Source organism: Mytilus galloprovincialis, chromosome 5 (genome assembly GCF_965363235.1).
Source record: "Mytilus galloprovincialis chromosome 5, xbMytGall1.hap1.1, whole genome shotgun sequence".
NCBI classification, from domain to species: Eukaryota; Metazoa; Mollusca; class Bivalvia; order Mytilida; family Mytilidae; genus Mytilus; species Mytilus galloprovincialis.
This window is the reverse complement of record NC_134842.1, coordinates 19558595-19581862: the sequence shown is the minus strand read 5'-3', so window position 1 is coordinate 19581862 and position 23268 is coordinate 19558595. Positions and strand designations below refer to the sequence as shown.

The 23268-nt window shown below is 31.8% G+C and overlaps 2 protein-coding genes across 4 annotated transcripts in view; one reads left to right on the top strand and one right to left on the bottom strand.

Annotated features, from left to right (window-relative positions):
• The first annotated feature begins 193 nt into the window (after positions 1-193).
• On the top strand, positions 194-5973 carry LOC143075339 (uncharacterized). Of its 2 annotated transcripts, none has more exons than XM_076250726.1 (4): positions 194-452; positions 1417-1474; positions 2726-2831; positions 3374-5973. In XM_076250726.1, exons 1-4 carry the CDS (start codon positions 400-402, stop codon positions 3682-3684), a joined length of 528 nt encoding a protein of 175 aa, XP_076106841.1. In that variant the 5' UTR covers positions 194-399; the 3' UTR covers positions 3685-5973. The 2 variants fall into 2 exon arrangements, with proteins under 2 accessions (XP_076106841.1, XP_076106842.1); XM_076250727.1 differs by having other exon boundaries at positions 201-452; positions 3413-5973.
• A 562-nt stretch (positions 5974-6535) lies between these two features.
• LOC143075338 (putative RNA-binding protein EEED8.10) overlaps positions 6536-23268 on the bottom strand; it is a 30233-nt gene continuing 13500 nt past the window's right edge. Inside the window, exons 11-19 of one of the 2 annotated variants that reach the window (XM_076250724.1) lie at positions 22723-22833; positions 20768-20816; positions 13289-13332; positions 12688-12767; positions 11424-11529; positions 10400-10487; positions 9545-9688; positions 9216-9332; positions 6536-7119 (exon numbers count right to left, since the gene is read on the bottom strand). In XM_076250724.1, the coding sequence (XP_076106839.1) occupies positions 6923-7119; positions 9216-9332; positions 9545-9688; positions 10400-10487; positions 11424-11529; positions 12688-12767; positions 13289-13332; positions 20768-20816; positions 22723-22833 (936 nt within the window). In that variant the 3' untranslated portion in view covers positions 6536-6922. The remainder of the gene's footprint in view (positions 7120-9215; positions 9333-9544; positions 9689-10399; positions 10488-11423; positions 11530-12687; positions 12768-13288; positions 13333-20767; positions 20817-22722; positions 22834-23268) is intronic. The other variant, XM_076250725.1, reaches the window with a different exon arrangement.

The window sequence follows — 23268 nt, the reverse complement described above, 5'->3', positions numbered from 1 at the left end:
GGTGCCCGTTACGGGTAGTAGATTATTTTGATTTAGCTACTTTAATCAACTATACATATATTACTATAAGTATTTCAAGTTATTTGTGGTTCAAATTGTTTATAATAAAATAACAAATTTGATATTTGAAATAAAAATATACAGAATTTTCTTAAGGGTTTAAGCGACAGAGAAACGGTTACCAAGCAAACTATTTACAAACGTTGCCAAGTGATCGCTACTATCGCTTACGACATTCAAGGAATAGATTTCTGAAACGTTGAAGGACTTATCGGGTGGGGGGCTGCAACTTATTATTTAAACACAAAGAAATATTTCAACGAAACTTATTTATTCTAAACTCTAAAAAGAGAAAGGCATATCATTTTTTTCAGTCACACAAGGGACAAATAATATACGATGGCAGCAGCACAACAGTTTTTATCAACGCCTGCCAAACTCCCTAAGCAATGGTAAGCATACAGAGAATACGGTCTTAGCATCAATTTTAACAAAAGAGTGTTTAGGACAACACTACTTATAAATAGATTTATTATCTTTAAAATCGCACCTCTTCTGTTGAAAACTTGTATGTTTTGCACGGGCTGGTATAGAAAGTCCCTGTCTTGCATGACAAAAATTAAGGGACTAAAGGAACGGCACATAATTAAAGGTGTTTGACGTCATAAAACAAAATATCTGACACCACAATGGAAAAGTGATTGTTGTATGCGTCAAAAGTTCAAGCGGCCGGGTCAGCCGGGATTAGCAAGAAGGTGTATTATGCCCCTATACTAGCTACATGCATGTACAGTGTCAGAGTAGTCCAAATATTGCATGACAATAAAACACATACACTTTCTTTTAAACCATAAGAAAATCAACTGACTTTGATGAATCGGGCTTAATTTTTCCTAAATCAACAGAACCGATTCATTATAAGGTCTCTTACGAATTATGATAAGGGTATTTTCACCAATTACTGTAACAGTTTAACCAATTTGACTTTTACTGTAGCCGAAAATCACCGTTTGAGTCTTTGACTCCTCAGTGACCTAACTGTAAAGGTCATTGATTTTATTCATACCCTCTTATTTGTCCACCATTACTGGAAATCACAAATGTTCCTGTAAAAATTTGACGCTATATATAATACAAAATATCTGACATCACAATGTGAGACAATGGAAAAGTGATTGTTGTATCGTCAGACATCAAGTTCAAGCAGGGCAGATTCTCGAGTCAACCAGGGCAGATTTCCAAATGGCGATTAGGAGTACATTGTATTGTTAAAAAGAAATAACAATCATAAGTTTACCACTCATTCATAAATTAAAAAAAATCTGTTTTATTAGACAACTTGAAAAAACAGAGTAGAAATTAAAGACAATTATATTATTTGAAGAGGAAATTTTATTTTCTTGTCTATAATTTCAGGCAACCAAAGTTAAATGAATGGTCTGTGTACCACAGTAGTCATCCAGATGTTGCTCAGGTATGAAAGATTATAAATTATGTCAAGTTAGTTTTATGTGGTATAATATGTAAAATGAATCTTCCAAGTATTCCCAATATGTTTAAATTTTCTGTAATAGGTCTTTGGGAGTAATTTAGGTTGGTTATTTATTTTTAAGGAATTGTATATATATAATTTTTGTCTATTATAAGTTATGGGTTCACAGTAAATCAAATTAAAGGTATAAATATGTGCACAGATGATTCGATTAGTGTTAATATGCTTCACTGGTTCAATATTTTTCTTTACACTATAATTTTAATTCATCAAAAACTATATACATACATGACATAAGACTTTAAATTGTTCGAAAATGTGAACTATGAAATTTCAGAAAAAATGGATTCTTGAGTAATGTCCTCAATTTCCATGTTAATGTCATCTATTTTAAGAAATAGTTATTTTACAGTGAAGAAAATTTCGGTATGTACTATTGACATGGCTGATTTTCAGTAATAAATTATTGACAAGCATGAGTTTAAGATAATAATGACAGCCAAGTTAAGCTTCTAGAATGTTCAATATATATAAATATATTGCATGTATTTTCACTGCTCATAATTTAGCACAGAAATCACTTTTTTTTTTACAGTATGCTGATTGTTTATATCAAATTTATTGAAGTAAAGAAAAGCTTAGTATAAGCAGGAAGGGGGAATAATTCAACATGTAGCTTTAGTCATTGCATGTTTCAAGTACTAGTGTTATATGTACATTTGTATATTATACATAATAATATAAAAGGTTGCTTCAGTTCACTAGTTTTAAGATTGAATTATATATCACAACCTAAATATGTTAAATTAATGATATCCATCATGTGCCATTGCCACCTTGCTGTTTAGGTGAGCATTTGATTTCCTTTGTTCCACAGAAAGGAACTATTAATATTGTACTAGTTGAGATGTGGCATGATTTCCAGTTAGACAATTTACTATCCACCAAAGTCTTCAATAATGAAGCGGATGTATTAACAATTTCTATGGCAACCATTTGACATTAGACATTGAGAAAAACTGTTACAATGTTCATACTTAAAAAATCATGATGACATCTTATGGATTTTTTGCTTCACAAAAATAGTATTGTACAGCTGTTTTTGAAACCATTACTTGAGATAAATATCAGAACAGTGGGATAATCTTAAATCCTTTAAAACTGGTTTGCTACATTTAACATAAAACTCTTAACAATAAATCTATTCTTAGTTCCATGTTCAAATAATTTTAGGCTGGTTGGAGGAAATGGAGTGCTGAACATCCAGACTGGTATGCCAGACGATCTACTTCACGACACCCTGATTGGTACAACAGGCAAACTAATACAACCAGAAGAGGTATACACTAAAATGTACTATTATCATGACTATTAATGAAAAGAATTGTAACATTTTGACTTTGGGATCTTAAGAATTAGAATAAGAATTTTTTAGTTTTAAATCCAAACAATAGGATTGTTACTAAATAAACAAACCAATACAAAACCAAAACAAAACAAACACACAGACAGACAGACAGACAGGCATATCAATGACAAAATGATAAACATTAAACAATACAAACTTATGATCTTATGATGTTCAGCAACCATAGATATCACTACTGTTTAAAGCAGACAATTGTTTGATACATGTACCAATAAATTAAAAAGGAGAACTGGTGTATACAATAATAAGACAGTAACTAAAATAAATAAAACCCAATTATGATCAGAATAGTGTGTCTGTGTTCAGGAAATGATATAGTCAAAAAGACCATTTAAACGAGGAATTACTGGTGTAATGACTATCTTATGAAATGTTCATGGTTTCAAATTTTAGTTTATAAAAACTTTAAACACTATGACATAAATATATAATTTTCTTCATTACTTTTTCAGTGGATTACAAAAATATAATTTTCTTCATTATTTTTTCAGTGGATTACAAAAATATAAACTGGCATTATGAGAGACCATCAAAACCAACAAGCCGAGTACATGATGACTTTATCCCTAACAATAATGAGGTCATGCACAAAGCTGTACAGAGACCTATGCCACACAATAAGGCCTACATGGGAACATTCTCTTACCCTCGACCATTCCCAATGGAAATACCACCACCAAAATGGGGCTTATATAACCCACCTAACTACGAAGAGCCAGCAAGATTCGACCATTTTCCACCTCTAAGATATAATGGATATTAGCAATAACTGCCTATAGAAATTAGAAACTAGCAAATTTTACTATGTAATGCAAAATATATTATTCTGTCTCTATAGTATAAGATATTACCTCTTTACCCTGAAAAGTTATGTGGTTCGTCGTTTAAAAAATTGCTGTGCAAGCTTTTATACATTATTGTTAAGTGCTGTTTCATATTACCATATATGTATTTAAATTTGTCAAGTTATGAAACTTTGGAGGGTAAATGCACTTGTAATGAAAAAAAACCTCATATACAAAAACTTCAATCAAAAAAAATTTCTACTACATGTACATGTACATTTTTGTATTTAGATTTTCTGCACATGAAAAATGATAATTGAGAACCGAAATGATGAAATGCTTGACAATGTATAACTGTATGTTAAAACATGGTCACAATCAGGGTCGTAATCACACTTATATTAAGGATTTTTGTTTTTACATTTAAGTAATGTTTTGCTGATACATAGGTTTGATTTTATAAAGTTCTAATGAAGGAAATAAAATCTTTATACTATACATATTATAATGAATTCCACCTTTTACAACTTTAAATCATGTATCTATAAACTCTGTATGTGCATTATATATTTGGCATGTAGCCTCAATTTCAGCTGGCTTGTAGATTATAATTTTTATAGAATATTCTTTTGATCATGCATAATACACTTGACAATGAAGAGAAGTCTAATATCAGTCTTTTTTCACAGTTTGGAATCACTTAGTGAGTGTTAGGTCTTCACAGTTTTAAATTTTCATATTCATTATACTACAGAGATAAATTTTGAGAGCTTACAATCACAGTCAGCAAGTTTAATGCTTAATGCTGATATTTTTTGTGCAAAGGTAGAGATAAAATCTGGGGACACACTTGGAGGAGTTGTTATAGTTGTGATTTTCAACATTAGTTATAACATATAAATACTAGGAACAGTGTCCTTATTATCTTTACCTTTTTCAAAACATTTTATTTTTCGTCTCAACAAGCTTTAAGTTTCATATTTTTATAGTGCCATTTTTATAAACAACTTTTCTCACTCTTAAATTCTCTTTTATTTATAAAAAAAAATAATATATAAACCAACATATATTATTAAAATTTCTACAAATTCAATGGTAAAAATTTCATTGCTTGTATCAATTTATTTTCGCAGATCTTGGAAGATTTGTTGGAAAATTCTTAAATATAGTCAGCATTACTTGTAGGAAGTATTATACAGTAATGAGAGATCACTGTTAAAACCATGGCATCTGTTATTAATAATTTTCCATATTATTAATGGCCTATAGCTAATTAAAAGTACTTGCACAATGTTTACAACAAGCATATTTCTGCAAGTGTCCATGAATTATTGGAACATGCTATTTTGTATACCTCTTTCTTTATAAAACTTTGCTTTTTATATTAACTATGTCTATTTTTATATGTCTTTCTTTTGTCTTTGTCCTGGTGATAGGAGAATGAATATGATAAAACTTATTTGGACCAAATTAAATTATTTTTTGATTTTTTTTTTCGAATCTAGAATCTAGATATCAATAAGGCCTGAGTTATGTAAGGACATTACTCGCGTTTTACATACAGTTATATGGTATTTGGAACTGTTTCTAAACAACAAAAAGCAGAGTCCATAATAACACTTGCCTTATGACAACATCATAGTAATTTAAAAGTAATTACATGTACAAGTTATAAGTAAGAAAATTCTATATACATGTCTTACTTAAGGGACGACATCAAAAGATCAATGTAAGATAAAAAACTTAATTCAAATAGTTTGGGGGTGGGGGGGGGTTGAACAGCTGCAAGATTTGGTTATCCGACATTGATTTTTACATATATCCATATGGGTCAATCAATTTTTCCCAAATTAAGTTAAGAGGGGGGTGGGGGGGTCAGTGAAAAAAAAACTATGTGAATTAAGTTTTTTATCCTTCATTGAACTTTTGATGTCGTCCCTAAACATGTTAAAAGATTTTAACTGTTTTTATTAAAAGTTTATCAAGTATTAATTGATAGATCATAGCATATTATGCAAGAAGTTTTATTTTTTTGATAGCTCAACACTATGGCAAGTATCAAAACATTCAAAGCTATAGAAATAATTCCAAATAACTTTCAAAAGTTAATTTAATCTGGTCACAATATCAACCATGAGTTTGAGGGGAAGGGGAATAGAAGTTGATTAGATTTAACTTAGAAGCTTTTGTTACATATTTATTTTTATTTGTTAAATCATTTTTGATTCTTTGTACAATTTTAATCCTGAAATAAACCAGTATAGAAATCTTATTTTTATTTTGTCTTGTCGCTAAATCAGATGGAATGAGACAATTGATTTAATGTTTGGGATGTTCATCCTAGGCTCATCTGAATGGCCATATCCCAAGCATCTGATTTAGCCGAGACATTCATAGAATGATTTAAATTTTTTAATTATTTCCAAATCATCACGACCTCTTTCATTTTCCAGTTTTATAGTTGAATCAAAGCAAAATTTGATCATGATAGTTAAATATTTTACTAGTTTTTGTGTTTTGGAAATGTTGGCGACCAAATAACTTTTCATGATGCATAATGTCCAGTGACCAGTATAAGAATGGGAACTTATTATACAATAAATATTATATAAAGGAGAAGGAAAGCTTGAAGAAAGGGAAATGTGAAGTGCAGTAAAGGGATGAGGGCATAATAGGTCTGATAACAAATTGGCTTTGTACTATTTTTCATTCATCACAGTTAATCTTTAACATGCTGAAACCATGTTATTCTACAAATGTTAGCATCATACATGAAATTTGAGGCAATTTGTGTGAATATTTCTTGAAAGAGATTCACAACTACAACAATCTCATTTCCAAGATTTAATGATTATGTATTCATAAAGACACAGTTTTGCTGTTATGAAATTTTAACCAGCACTGCAGTCAATTTGATAATATTTTCAAAAAGCTCTAAATTCTTCACCAGTAATTCTGACTATAGTTCATACGTGATTTTACTATCCGTCCAACTCATTAATTTTCTACATACTTTTTAAACTGTCTTTTTGTTTTCAAATTTCAAATACAATCGAAATATTTACATAAACTGCATTCAATCTTGATTTAAGAGTTACTCTCACTACAACTTTCACTGAAGACTGTAACTTCAATCTATAGAACTATCTGTAGGTATTCCTTTTGTGTTTTGGGCCACAAATTCCATTCATGAAATCTCAAACATTTCATATTCTTTCATGAAAACTCAAAGCGTTCCATTTCTAGGGGATCATCTCCATACAGAAGATCATTGTCATTATAATACATGTTGTACTCTGACTCTTCCCAACCGTTGTCCATATCGTTGTCCATTTCAGCACCAGCAGCCACCACTGATACACATACTGGTTTAGTTTCACTGTTGGAGTCATCTTCTGAGTCTGTATCTGGTTCTGTGAAATAAAAATCATTTTGTGTTACTAATTTTGATCTTAATAATTTCCCTACTTTAAATGTATTTCTACAAAAAGATAAAAAAATTATACTTACAGAAAAACATGGTGAGGAGACAAAAGACAGTACCTTTAAACATAATGATTGATAAAATGCTCAGCTATGTGTTATTTAGTTTATTATACTGAAAGTTCTGTCATTATTGTCTTAAATTGAAAGTTGAAAAAAATACTATGATGTCATCATCAATTTGTCATGTGCATAACAACTCTACAGTTATTTGAAGAAAAAAAACTCAAAAGCAAAACTTTTTTTTTTTATGTTTTTCTTAACAAGTAGAACATCAGCATTGTTGTTAAAATTATTGAGGTCAGAATTTTGAGAGGGTGTCATTTAAAAATTATCTCCCCCTGGGTAATGAGAATGAGTAAATTATCTCCCTTGTCGTATAAAATTATAAGGTATGATTGCCAATGAGACAACTACTGTGGATTCATTTATTTTTGTGGGCACTGGTATCAATTTTTGTGGATTGAGGAAAAGTTGCATTTTTGTGGATAATTGATTTTGTGGTTTTGGTAATCTCCTGAATTTGTGGTTCACCTGTACAAATGAAAACCATGAAAAAAAGTAAAGAGATTATTCATCAATATAACAAAGAAATAATTTACCTTCTTAGAAAATAATATTCCTCTATAAGCTACGAGGTTATTTCAGGGTGAGTCATGTAGACAAACAAGCCTTACCTGGATCAGGAAGAATAATTCCTGTATCAGCTTTAAGGTAGTTCTGAGATAAGTCATGTAGATAAACAAGCCTTACCTGGATCAGGAAGAATAATTCCTGTATCAGCTTTGAGGTAGTTCTGAGATAAGTCATGAAGATAAACAAGCCTTACCTGGATCAGGAAGAATAATTCCTGTATCAGCTTTGAGGTAGTTCTGAGATAAGTCATGAAGATAAACAAGCCTTACCTGGATCAGGAAGAATAATTCCTGTATCAGCTTTGAGGTAGTTCTGAGATACGTCATGTAGATAAACAGGCCTTACCGGGATCAGAAAGAATAATTCCTGTATCAGCTTTGAGGTAGTTCTGAGATAAGTCATTTAGATAAACAAGCCTTACCTGGATCAGATAGAATAATATACAATTACTGTCTTTTGGTGAGGTAAATATGCGGTTTTATTGACTTTTGAAAAACTGATATTCACTGAGGCCGACGGCCGAAGTGAATATCAGTTTTTCAAAAGTCAATTAAACCCCATATTTACCAAAACAAAAGACAGTAATTGTTTTATTCCATATTCCGAGAGAAGAAAATGTATTTAATGACAAACATATTATACCAAAACAAATTTTACAGGAAACATTTTACCATAACATGGCATGTAAAAGCGCGTGACGTTAAGCGCGGTGAATAACACTTTCTCAGGTGAATATGCTTTTTTATTCAAAATCCAATTCGTATAGAGAAACCTACTAAAATAATACCAATATGGAATAATTCCTGTATCAGCTTTGAGGTTGTTCTGAGGTAAGTCATGTAGATAAACAAGCCTTACCTGGATCAGGTAGAATAATTCCTGTATCAGCTTTGAGGTTGTTCTGAGGTAAGTCATGTAGATAAACAAGCCTTACCTGGATCAGGAAGAATAATTCCTGTATCAGCTTTGAGGTAGTTCTGAGATAAGTCATTTAGATAAACAAACCTTACCAGGATCAGGTAGAATAATTCCTGTATCAGCTCTGAGGTAGCTCTGAGATACGTCATGTAGATAAACAGGCCTTACCGGGATCAGGAAGAATAATTCCTGTATCAGCTTTGAGGTAGTTCTGAGATAAGTCATTTAGATAAACAAGCCTTACCTGGATCAGATAGAATAATTCCTGTATCAGCTTTGAGGTTGTTCTGAGGTAAGTCATGTAGATAAACAAGCCTTACCTGGATCAGGTAGACTAATTCCTGTATCAGCTTTGAGGTTGTTCTGAGGTAAGTCATGTAGATAAACAAGCCTTACCTGGATCAGGAAGAATAATTCCTGTATCAGCTTTGAGGTAGTTCTGAGATAAGTCATTTAGATAAACAAACCTTACCAGGATCAGGTAGAATAATTCCTGTATCAGCTCTGAGGTAGTTCTGAGATAAGTCATGAACACAGAATGTTATATATGGATGATGCATATCAAGATCTTCTTCTACAACACTTGTCCCTACAAATAGATGACAATTATTAGCTTGTTTGCTTTACACGTAGAAATTCCCTTGGTTTTTGCTGGGGTTTGTGTTGCTCAGTCTTTTGTTTTCTATGCTCGTGTTCTATAAGAGTTTTAGGATATACAAACAGTTTAATTGAAGCATGATGATGAAGGTGTCTATTCTTGAATAAATTCACATTTCACATCAACTATTGAAATTGACTTACCTCCAATACAAAGCAATAATGTCTTCTCCTGATCAGAACCTGGTGACTTGAGGAAAGAAGTAACTGTATGATTAGTAATGTCTAGACACCCACTGACATCCAAGGATTCTAAGTTATGACAAAGGCATGCAAGATCTTCAAATGCTGAAATATAAAAATGAGGAGAATTGGTATTATTGCAAATGAGGACAACTATCTACCAGTGCTAATATTATTAAAGTGGTAGTAAGCAATTATAGTCCATTGTACGACTTTCAATAAGTCAGGAGCATCTGGCCTTTGTTAGTCTTGTATATATATTTTTTTTATTTTTTAAAGTTAATTTTTATATTTTGAAGTTTAGTATGAAATTCATTTTCACTGAACTAGTACACATTTTTATTTAAGGGCCAGCTAAGCCCCAATTCTGGTAGCAGGATTCTTTCACTGCATTGAAGACCTATTGGTGACCTTCGGCTGGTATCTGCTCTTTGGTAAGGTTGTGGTCTCTTTGACCCATTCCCCATTTCTATTCTCAATTTTATAAAGATGTCATTTTAGACATGAAATAGAATCTCTTTCATTGTATGAATTTCAAATGGAAGAATTATTTCCACTTGAATGACTATTACAGAATTTGTTCCTTACAGAATAATTAGTGGTATAGAATATTTGTTCAAACAGGAACTGATATAATGGCATTGTTTATATACAAAGTTTCCAAGGGAACTTCTGCTAGGTGGAACAAATTTGAGTGTATTTTTTTCTTTTTTCTAATTTTACTCCATATTATTCCATATCTCAGAAATCTCTAATACAATATCCATTCAAAATTAAATTCCAATACTTTATTGTTAGATATTCTTAGATACTAACCACTGTCTGTCAGTCCAGAACAGGCTCTGGCTGTCAGACATCTCAGTCTACCATTTCTAGATAAAACTTGTATACTTTCATCATCTACCTACAAAACAAGCAGTAGTATTTATCATGAAGAGAAATTTAGATAATGATGAAAATTAGAAGTATTGAAGACTTAGTTTAACAGAAAAACAAAGGATATGGGGTATCCATCAATGAACAAATCAGTGCATGCACAGCAAAAAACACACAAAAAACAAAGGGACAGGGCTTTTATTGCTGTTCTTCGTCTCAAAGTCACTGTGAGTCACTAGTTTACCCCTGCCACATGCTTAGTGTGCCTGTCCTAAGTCCGGATCCTGTAATTCAGTGGTTGTCTCCTTTAAATTGTTTTACATTTGTAATTTTTATGCCCCACCTACGATAGTAGAGGGGTATTATGTTTTCTGGTCTGTGCGTCCGTTCATCTGTCCGTCCGTTCATTCCTCCGTGCGTCTGTTCGTCCTGCTTCAGGTTAAAGTTTTTGGTCAAGGTAGTTTTTGATGAAGTTGAAGTCCAATCAACTTGAAACTTAGTACAGATGTTCCCCATGATAAGATCTTTCTAATTGTAATGCCAAATTAAAGTTTTGACCCCAATATCACGGTCCACTGAACAAAGAAAAAGATAGTATGAAGCTCAGGTTAAAGTTTTGGTTAAATATTTTGATCAAGGTAGTTTTTGATGAAGTTGAAGTCCAATCAACTTGAAACTTAATACTCATGTTCCCTATGATATGATCTTACTAATTTTAATGCCAAATTAAAGTATTGACCCCAATTTCACGGTCCACTGAACATATTAAATGATAGTGCAAGTGGGGCATCCGTGTACTATGGACACATTCTTGTTGGAACCTATGTTAGTTCACTATGCGGTATGGGTTAAATTCGTTGTTATAGGCCATAGATAATTGATCAGAAATCTTGAGTCAGTCATGATAAAAAAAGCTACATGTGACAAACACAGTGACAACAACTGGTATATATGACATACTAACCTTGTAAAGATAACTAATATCTAGTGATGTAAGACTAGAACAGAAATCCAAAGCCTTCACGCCTACTCCTGTCACATCTCTATGACAACTGCTGATATCTAATGTTCTGAAATAAATGACAAAATCACAAAATATTCTCACAACTGCAATGCAAACAGCTATCATTCAACAGTTTAATCTAAACTAAGATAAAAAAAAAATAAAGAATGTGTCCAAAGTACACAGATGTCCCACTATCATTTTCCATGTTCAAAGGACCGTGAAATTGGTAAAAAATAAAATTTGGCATTAAAATTAGAAAGATCCTACCATAGGGAACATGTGTACTAAGTTTCAAGTTGATTGGACTTCCAACTTCATTAAAAACTACCTTAACCAAAAACTTTAACCTGAAACTGGCACTTCCATTTTCTATGTTCAGTGGACCATGAAATTGTGGTCAAAAGTCTAATTTGGCTTGAAAGTTAGAAAGACCATATCATAAGGAACATGTGTGCTAAGTTTCAAGTTGATTAGACTGCAGCTTCATCATAAACTACCTTGACCAAAAACTTTTAACCTGAAGCGGGACAGACAAACAAACACACTGACGGAAGAACTAATGAACAGACGGACGAACGAACGAAGGAACACACAGACAGACAAATGGACATACAGACCAGAAAACATAATGCCCCTCTACTATCGTCGGTTGGGCATAAAAAAGAATCCAAATCTTTTACCCCAAAGCTAGATACATCAGTATTGCACAAGCTAATACTTCATTGAAAAAACTATAGAATCAGGTTCAAAATATTTAAACTTTCATATCTCTGTCAAAATAATGATGTCCTGGAATAAAAAGTAAATAAGATAATTTAGTATCTTTAGCTGATATCTAACATACTGAAATAAATGATATTCAAAATTTCCTGAAGCGATATTTTACTCAACTTTGAGATGCATAATGCATGGCAGCAGTTTGTAATATTTAGTTTAGTGTGTTGTGGTCTTTTCCTTTCATAGTTTTAATTTGACCATGGTATTGTTTGTCTTTCTTTAGCTTTTAAACCATTTAAAATTAAATTAATTGCTTAATACCTATTTCCATTTTTGCAGGAAAATACGATCTTTTTATTACTGGTAGGATAATCTCCTGAAACCTATAGTAATATTTGATACCAAAAGACATGTGAGACATTCTGTTCATTTTAATTTCATAAATGGCTTCTAATTTATGTTATAAAGTGCCCATCTTGATGAATAATGTATTTCCCAAACTTACTCTAGAAATGGACAACCAATGGCTATGGCTGATAGTAAGTCATCATTTACTACTAAATTCTGTGACATGTGTATATCTCTCTGAAATAAGAAAACGCAAATCACAACTGGAAATGTGTTTATTTTCCAGGCATCTTTTTTTTTTATATATTGTAGACTGCTGGACAATTTGGTATTGATATTTCAAACATTTTTTGGCTTTCCACTTTGTGGTGTACATACGAACAAAAATTGTATCATTTGCTTTACATTTAGGTTGTTACACAGTATTGAAGTTTTTTATAAAATGCATGGTGTCACGAAAAATAAAATCAGTTTTTCAAGTATAAAACTTGTACATTTTATGTATTGAAAATGCATAAGTATGATTAAGTAATGATATTAAGTGCCTTAAATAAATATTGGAAATAGATTGAGGAGTCAGGCTGAGGCTCTGTCTTTATGAAAATAAGGGACGAGGTGCTTTATCAAGTTCATTAATGTATAGAGGTTTTATTCTAAGCTGCTAAAACTATGTCTAAACCATCATACAAAAATACTACTTCTAATTATATAATAAAAGTAAAATTAGAAATTAATTTCTATTTCTAGACTATACCTACCAATTTAGAAAGTTTGGCAATCTTTATCAGTCCGTCTCTAGATACTGAAAGAATAAATGTTTATTATCATTCAACTAAAATCGCTTAGCTGAAACCATTACCTGCTGCGAATGTTTGCTACAGTAAAGTGCATACATAAAATGACAAATATGGAAATGACAGCTTAAACTATACTTTCACTATACTTTTTAGTGCCGTGTGGAGACAGTAGAGTGCCTCCCCGTGCTTAAGGTGTATGCTCTTATATTATACTAGATTATGGAGTGTGTGTCCGAGCGAGAACTTCTCTATGTTCATTACTTTAGGAATATCTATCAAAAAGTAGTATTTTAATATTCAGCCCCATTCATCTATTTAATCAGACGTCAGTCGCTACCTTGATATACCCTATCTTTTGTTAAATTTGTCGGGTAACTTATGACAATAAGCATTTGACGTCTTGAGCCGAACAGTTTTATCATTTTTACACAATTTAATCTACTGTGTGATGGTTCATATTCTGGACGCCAGTCTTTGCTCCTTTGTAATAAATCTACATACCAAAAAACAAATATGAAGCTTAGAAATGGAAAAATATTAAATACTAAACTCGTTCAAAGGGTATCTACACGTCTCAATCTTCAGAATCGCTTATCTAAAAATACTACCATAGCTAACGTTTTTAACAATAAAAATCGTGGTTACCCTTCTATCGATAAGTGTCATGCCAAAAAATGACTTACGTGTCCCCGTCTTTCCACCAACAATACAGTAAGGTCCACATTTAATGGTCGCACATTTTCTCTAAATTTTGAAACTGATATTACTTGAAAAACAAACAGTATTATTTATTTACTCACATGAAACAAACCGGGATGCGGTATTCAGTACGTAGGTGAAACTGGGCGATATTTATCTAAACGCACGCAAGAACACCTGTATCGTTTTAAAAGACCCAATAAATTCAAAAGTATCATTTATCAACATCTTAAGAAGCACAGTCATCCTATTAAATATTTAACAGTTCAACCTTTAGAAGTAGTAAATAAGCAGCCTGGTGAATCTCATTCCAAGTTTGTACGATCACGAAAAATAAATGAATTAAATTGGATTAAAAAATTACAGACAGTCTACCCTCTCGGTCTTAATGATAATATCATGGGAATTGGCAATATATCAAGAACCGATTCTGTTAACATTTTGGATATAGTTTCTAAAACTGTTCGTAAAAATCGTTCTCATGGACGCAGAAAAAATCGCAATCAAAGAAAATTTAGGACCAACCATACAAATATTTCGGACCTAATTTCCATTTCAAAAAACAACGGCAGACATTATCTGTTAACCAAGCTTTGTTCTTTACCTATAAATAAATTAAATAAAATTTTAGAGGATTGCAACACAATTTCATATTACAGTCCTAAGTATGAAATTGTCCAAATTATAATGGCATATTGTTATTCTAAACTGTTTCCAAAAATTGATCGCCCTGAAGATCATAAAAAACATTTTATTAAAATAAAGTATGTCAATAAAGGTTTTGATTTTGTAAATATTGCCGGTATTTTTAACGACCATTCTGTTAAAGACCAAATTCCTGGATATTTTGATAATACTGAACTCCCTCTCATTTGTTATATTTACAAGAAATCTACCCGAAAATATGTGTTTAATTATAGCCAATTGTGTAAAGATGTAAATATCACTGAAAATACACCTATGTCGTGTAATTGCAGTAATTCAGAATACACCTATGGACCAATTTCCCATGTTATAACAGGAGACCTTAACATCGTTCGCGACCGAGAGTTAAAATCATTCCTCAGTAAAGGACCTAAATATCGTCCCCCGTCAACTATTAACTGGAATGAGTGTCGTAATATCATCAACGACTCACTCCGCGCCTACTGTTTGAAATGGGTAAAACGGGAAAAAGCTGACAAAAAATCTTTGGACTCTTTTTTTAATTCAGTAATGAAGATAGTTGATATTCGAATACAACATTTTAAAGAACATTTTACCCTCAACAAAAACTATAAAAACCCTATTTCGCGTATCAAAAATAAACTAACAGAACTAGCCAAGGAATTTGTTTTTGTCCCGGCTGATAAAGCTGCTAATAATATCATTATTGTTTGACGTAAATTTTATATAGAGGTTCTGCAAAAGGAAATCACGAATTCACCAACATTCCAACTGACTTCATTTTCAGAAAACGACATCTGTAACAAACATAAACTTTTAGCTACTTCTTTACAAGCAGAACCAAACACAATGAAAGTCCCAACTATGTACTGGCTTCCGAAGCTGCACAAAAAACCTTACAAATATAGATTTATTTCATCTTCCAGCCATTGTTCAACTACTAAATTGTCTGTTTTACTTACTAGTACACTTGGTACAATAAAAAACCTGATAATAAATTGTTCAAATAAGGCCTTTGAAAATAGTGGAATTAATTACTTTTGGAGTGTCAAAAACTCGTTGGAAGTACTTGATAAATTGCATGCATATATTGGTGATTTTGAATCTGTTCAAAGTTTTGATTTTTCTACCCTATATACCACTTTACCTCATATTCTTATTAAGAAAAAATTCACATCCCTAATTAACTGGGCATTTAAAAAGTCGGAATGCGAGTACATATGTTCAAACTCTTTTAGATCATTTTTTAGTAGCAATAAACAAAAGAACTATGTCAATTGGACATGCTTTGATACTATTTATGCACTTGAATTTTTACTTGATAACATTTTTGTTCGCTTTGGAGATTCCGTATATCGTCAAGTTATTGGAATTCCAATGGGGACTAACTGTGCACCACTTATTGCGGACCTGTTTTTGTATTGTTATGAGTTACAATTTATGACTAAAATTAGCAAAGACCCATCAAAACAACATTTGATACAAAAATTTAACAATACTTTTAGATATTTGGATGATATATTGGCTCTAAATAATGACGACTTCAGTATGTATACTAAAGAAATTTATCCTGTAGAACTTACTTTAAATAAAGCTAATGATAACAATGACCACTGCCCTTTCCTCGATCTTGATATCTATATCATAAACGGGAAGCTTAATACAAAAATTTATGATAAAAGAGATGATTTTTCATTTCCTATTGTTAATTATCCATTTTTAGATGGTGACGTTCCCTTGTCACCATCTTATGGTGTTTATATATCTCAACTTGTACGATTCGCTCGTGTATGTAACAATGTATTAGATTTTAGCGAGAGAAATTTATGTATTACTGAAAAATTATTACACCAGGGTTTTCGATATCACAAACTGGTCAAAACATTTACTAAATTTTATCACCGGTATAAGGAAATAATTCGTAAATATAACTCAACATGCAGACATCTTATACGTTCAGGTATTTCACATCCAAAATTTTATGGAAATATTCTTTATAAAGCACAAAAATGTCAGTATTCTCCTCAGAAACTAACAAAACCTTTAAATAGACTTATTAAAAGGGGATATAGTTACGATACTGTTGTCAGGTCATTAAAGATTGCATATTTTGGCTTTAACATTGATTCACTGATAGGGTCTTTGCATCGGAACTAAACACATTTATTTCTGAAAAAACAGTTGTTGGCATGACACGGGTTATGTTCTTCTCATATATTTTATGATAGTATGATACTAAACCCCTAACGGGAGGGATTGTACCTGATATTCATATGATGAAGACATAATCTTTCAATCAGTTTAATTGAGGTCTGGAGCTGGCTTGTCAGTTAACTGCTAGTAGTCTGTTGTTATTTATGTATTATTGTCATTTTATTTATTTTCTTTTGTTACATCTTTTGACATCAGACTCGGACTTCTCTTGAACTGAATTTTAATGTGCGTATTGTTATTCTTTTACTTTTCTACATTGGCTAGAGGTATAGGGGGAGGGTTGAGATCTCATAAACATGTTTAACCCCGCCGCAATTTTGCGCCTGTCCCAAGTCAGGAGCCTCTGGCCTTTGTTAGTCTTGTATGATTTTAAATTTTAGTTTCTTGTGTATAATTCGGAGTTTAGTATGACGTCCATTATCACTGTACTATTATGCATATTTTAGGGGCCAGCTGAAGGACACCTACGGGTGCGGGAATCCTCGCTACATTGAAGACCCATTGGTTGCCTTCGGCTGTTGTTTGCTCTATGGTCGGGTGGTTGTCGCTTTGACATATTCACCATTTCCTTTCTCAATTTTATTTCACTAAAGATTATCTTCTGTAGGGAAAACTATATAAAAATAAGGAGATGTGACATGTGATTCCAAATAAATAACTATCCACCAGAGCCATGACATAAAAGCATGTATGACCTTGAATAATGAGATAAAACCAAACCTGTATAGTATATACTTTTCTTATTTTCTTAGCATACTATATTCTACTATTCCTCTTACCATTTATGAGCTACTAAACATTAAGTCAGAGAGAACTGTCATAAGGCTAATTTGGACTTATATTTTAATTTATTATTTTATTCAAAAATTGGACTTTTACAAAAATACTGTTTTTACAAATTTAATAATTTACATGTCAAAACAAAATGTGAGTTAATTAGTGACATTTGATATTTAAGGATTTGTGACAGATTGAGAATTAATGTGAGAGAATTAGGCATATAAGAGAATATGTGTTAATTGGATTATAATATATGAGGACTTATAATTATCTTTTATATTAATTATGTGAAAACTGTTACTTATTGCTAGGTGTTATGAAATGTCATATTAATTTGAGTATTGTTACAAATGAAGTATTGTCTGATTGATAGTATAAATATTGTGTGAAAATAAATGTAAAACAGTAGAGAATAGAAATAGTGTGGATAAAGAGTAAGAACAGAGAGTCGAGATAGTTACAGTTAGGAGTCGTACATTTGATATTGACATTGTCCTATGTTTATTTCTTGGACTTGGAATTAAATGATAATCAAAAGTGAATCTGTTTGATCTTTGATAACTGCAACAACTAGTTCCTGTCATTGGTGTAAACGTTTTTCTAATGATTTTTCGCATAAAATTATGACCCCGTAACAAGGCGTATTGACTGAGCCAGCAGCCCCTTTGTTACATATGGTGGAGGACCCGGGCAAGTTGACTTATCATCTCAACAAAGATACCAGATACCTTTTACTGCAACAAGTGAGTGTTTCCCCTTTAAAAGCAACAATTGACAATATGGAATTTAATTTAAGACCACAATGGAGATTATCGAACTTTCGAAGTCAAAGACCAGTATGTGGTAAATGTGGAATTGGGCATAGCAGATTATGTTTTGCTACTTTCAAAAATTGTTATAAATGTGGAGAAAAGGGACATTATGCAAGAATGTGTAACATTCATAAACCATCAGTGGAAGTAAAAGGACATCAGAAGTGTAATGACATCAAAGTGAAAAGTAAGAAAAGAGCAGACAGGGACCGATCCAGATTCAATGAACATTTTGACAGAAAACGACAAATGCTGGAATTACCATTTACAAACACCAGAAATACAGCTTTTGTAAGTGCTTTGGACACAACGTATTCAGTTAAAGTCGAATTGAAAAGAATTAAAGAAAAATTAAAAGAGAAAAATATTAACAGTGGAAACTTTAAATTTCAACATAGCAAGAAAGATGAAGAAATAAGTGATTTGAAAGAAGAGCTAAAATCAATCAAGACAAGTTTAGATTCACATGTTATACAAATTAAGGAATTACAAGAGGAATTAGAAAAGTTTAAAGCCACACCAGAAGATCTAGATATGTTTAATCTGCATTGGAGGAATGAATTTTTAAAAAGTGAAAATTTGAGTATCATGGAAGCGTGCAATAAGGAAAGAAGACAGCATCACTTAGTTAAGTGTAAATTTGATGAAGATTATGAGGAAATTGTTGCAAACCATCCAAAGTATGTGAATTTAGCATTTGATTATGAGCAATTGCAGAGAACAGTAGGCCAGCAATATACAGAATCACTAAAAAATTGGAAAGAAGAAATAGAGCAATTGAAAAAGAAAAATGAACAACAAGATTTAGTGATAAAACGGTACCAGCAACAACAACAGCTCCAAAACCAGCTAAAGTTGATTCAACAACAGCAACAATGGAATCAACAACCACAACATTGTATGCCACAACCGCAACAATGGACTCAACAACAAGATGAGTATCATCAAGGACATTTTAACCATCGGCGAAACAATAGACATGATAGAAAAGAACATGGAGGAAGATTTTACTAACTTTTATAAACACGAGGACGTGTTTAGTGGAGGAGGAGCCATATGTCATAAGGCTAATTTGGACTTATATTTTAATTTATTATTTTATTCAAAAATTGGACTTTTACAAAAATACTGTTTTTACAAATTTAATAATTTACATGTCAAAACAAAATGTGAGTTAATTAGTGACATTTGATATTTAAGGATTTGTGACAGATTGAGAATTAATGTGAGAGAATTAGGCATATAAGAGAATATGTGTTAATTGGATTATAATATATGAGGACTTATAATTATCTTTTATATTAATTATGTGAAAACTGTTACTTATTGCTAGGTGTTATGAAATGTCATATTAATTTGAGTATTGTTACAAATGAAGTATTGTCTGATTGATAGTATAAATATTGTGTGAAAATAAATGTAAAACAGTAGAGAATAGAAATAGTGTGGATAAAGAGTAAGAACAGAGAGTCGAGATAGTTACAGTTAGGAGTCGTACATTTGATATTGACATTGTCCTATGTTTATTTCTTGGACTTGGAATTAAATGATAATCAAAAGTGAATCTGTTTGATCTTTGATAACTGCAACAACTAGTTCCTGTCATTGGTGTAAACGTTTTTCTAATGATTTTTCGCATAAAATTATGACCCCGTAACAAGGCGTATTGACTGAGCCAGCAGCCCCTTTGTTACAGAACTTTAATGTTTAATGTAAATGCAAAAAGCAGAATGTATTGTGTAATTCAATTTTTTGTTTGGACTTGTATCATATTTCCCCTGCGCTTTATATGATCCGTTCATCCTATTTTGACTCTTAAAAATTCAAGAGTCTATCCTACATAAGGTAAATGATATGGCCTTCCAAATACCGTTTCGATCCCTAACATCACTGAAGAGACATTTATTGTCGACATCCCGATCTGGTGTACATTTTTTGCCCCTCATGTTTGTGGTGTAACATCTTTGCCATAAGTTTAATGTTTTCTGTTAAGTATTAAATTTATATTAAGATCCATTTTGTTACATCTTGTTATCAATTTATTTGGAAATCGCCAATGGCAGTCAGCAGAGTTTAAGAACATCAGTTGTTCGTCCTGTTAGTCAAATGCGTTTTGGTTAAAATATATTTTTTCACTATTTTGGTCTTTTGGAAAATGTTGTTTGTGCTGTATTTAGACCCTTCTACAACGAAATTTGTTTTACATGCAAACTTATAAAAATTGCAGTTTTTATCACAGGTTTGAACGTAGTTTTCAATTTATACATACCATTGGCAAATGTCTTTTCTATGTAGATGGTGGCTATATTTGTTAAACTCTGGAATACAAAAAACTGTGATTATACTGAAGAACATATGCAGAATAATTGAATTTTGACAAGAATTCTGTTAATTTAGCTAAAATATATTTCACTGAAACAAATTGATAAAAAGACTTTTGTTATTCTTTTGTTCAAGATTAAAAAGAGAAGGTTTTGAGTGCTACAATAAGGAGTTCAGTCCCTACACATATTTTTTAAATGCCTGTCTAAACTCAGCAGAGAAAAATGCATTCAGAGCAATTAACTTGAAGCAGATTCCTTATAATTTGATTTTGTTTGTTGCATTATGTTCAGTGGCAAATATTTCATGCATGTTCAGGACAAGATTTCTTTTATGACAATTATGTTTTATCTTTTACCGGTATTTAAAATACATTAATAAAAGTTATCCTGTCATCAAATTGAAAGTTTTAAAATAAGAATGTGTCCATAGTACACGGATGCCCCACTCGCACTATCATTTTCTATGTTCAGTGGACCGTGAAATTGGGGTCAAAACTTTAATTTGGAATTAAAATTAGAAAGATCATATCATAGGGAACAAGTGTACTAAGTTTCAAGTTGATATGACGTCAACTTCATAAATCAAAGAGCAGAATGCTCTGAGGGATTCAATTGCCATAGTTTTCATTGACACATGTATAGCAGTTCTGCCAACTTTTTATTAGGCAAATACGTGAGATTTGGCCAAAATTGAAAAGATCAAAGAGGAAAAAATAGATCCAAGGATACTGCTGCAAAAAAGCATGAACATGAGTCTCACACATTTTTGGCAACCCTGGTACAGCTGGATAGTATTATTTTCAAAACTAATTCAACTGCACATGCAAAATGTAATAATCTGAATAGTGTAACTCAACTTTAAAAATAGCCAATCCCAGATACAAGTGTATGAGCAATGTACTTATTGTGTTTTATTTTTGTACTATCAATTCCAAGTTTACTTTCCACAGCAGTCATTGAGAGTGAGAAAAGGTATTTCACTTCGTATGTTATCACCGTTAATTCTAGGAGGAACCCCATTTCTAACTCTTTAAATATTAATTTCCTTTGGGTCAGTGGGCACGACTCCTTTCCATACACACTCCTCTGTTTAAATTGTGATCGTTCTTAATATAATATGATGTTTATCGACATCTAACAAGTTAATTTTTCTTGACCAGTCGTATTGTATTTCAATACTTCTGGAAGGGAGACAACTCGAAACGATAATATGGAAAACTCCATTTCCGCTGAAGGGGTGTTATAGGTACATCTTTACGATATGGACTACATTTATTTTAATTTAAATGATGCATATGATTTAAAATTATGCAACAACAATAACCTCAATAGCAGACAAACATAGAAAGGATCCCATGAGTTTCAAATTAATCAATGAAGTAGGGAATCCAGAGCAACCATTCAATCTGATACCCCTTGAAATCAAGAAAACTATATGCATGCACATTAATACATAAACAAACCTGTGACTTGCGATTTGGAACAAGAACATTTATTAAATGATAATTAAACAACCTAGATGGTTCTCCATTTCTTTATGAGAGTACAGTATCAAATATCAGTTTCATAACGGTAACATATAGAAAAACTCCAATTCAGTTCTGACATGACAGAAATAGAATTATCGAATTCAGAGAACTCTCGCATTTATCAAAACTGGGGAATTCCCTCTGACGTTTTTCTAAAAGAATGGATGCACAGACCAGAAAACATAATGCCCCTCTACTATCTTAGGTGGGGCATACAAAACTGTAAATTAAAAATCTGATGGACCAATCCTACTAAATTTCATGTTTGTAATGGTCAGATTTTTTTTGAGACCATATCTCCTTTTTATCAGTTCTAAGAATTCCTGATATATACATCTCTCATAACTATTTCCTCTTATTACAGATCATACCTCAGAAATTTTCTCCAAACTTTTATCTGTGAGTAATTGACAATTACTGATTGACAATTCTCTGAGCTGTTTACAATGGCGACATATTTTCAATACTCCAGTGTCTGTCAACTAAAACAAAAATAACATAATCACAATCAATTAAAGTTCTTATTTTTACCTACTTTTATACTCACTGACTACATAGAACAAGTGCAAATATTCTATGGAATCTCAGATTGATAGGCATTAAGTTCTCTTTTATCCCTTTACTGATCATGATTTTTTTTACTGGAGGATATTACATTTCTTCATATTTTGTAAACTGCAGTTTTGCACAAATGAAAAACAGTTATATCATATCTTTAAAGAAACCTAGAACACACTATTTTTCTGGTCAAATACCTACCATTTTCATTATTAAATAACATACGTAATTATTCATTTAATGAATGATTATCCTGGTTATCTCAATGTTTCAAAAATCTAGGCAATATAAAAAAAAGATGTAACATGATTGTCAATGAGACAAGTATCACCACTGCAAAAGGCATTTTCACTTGTCTC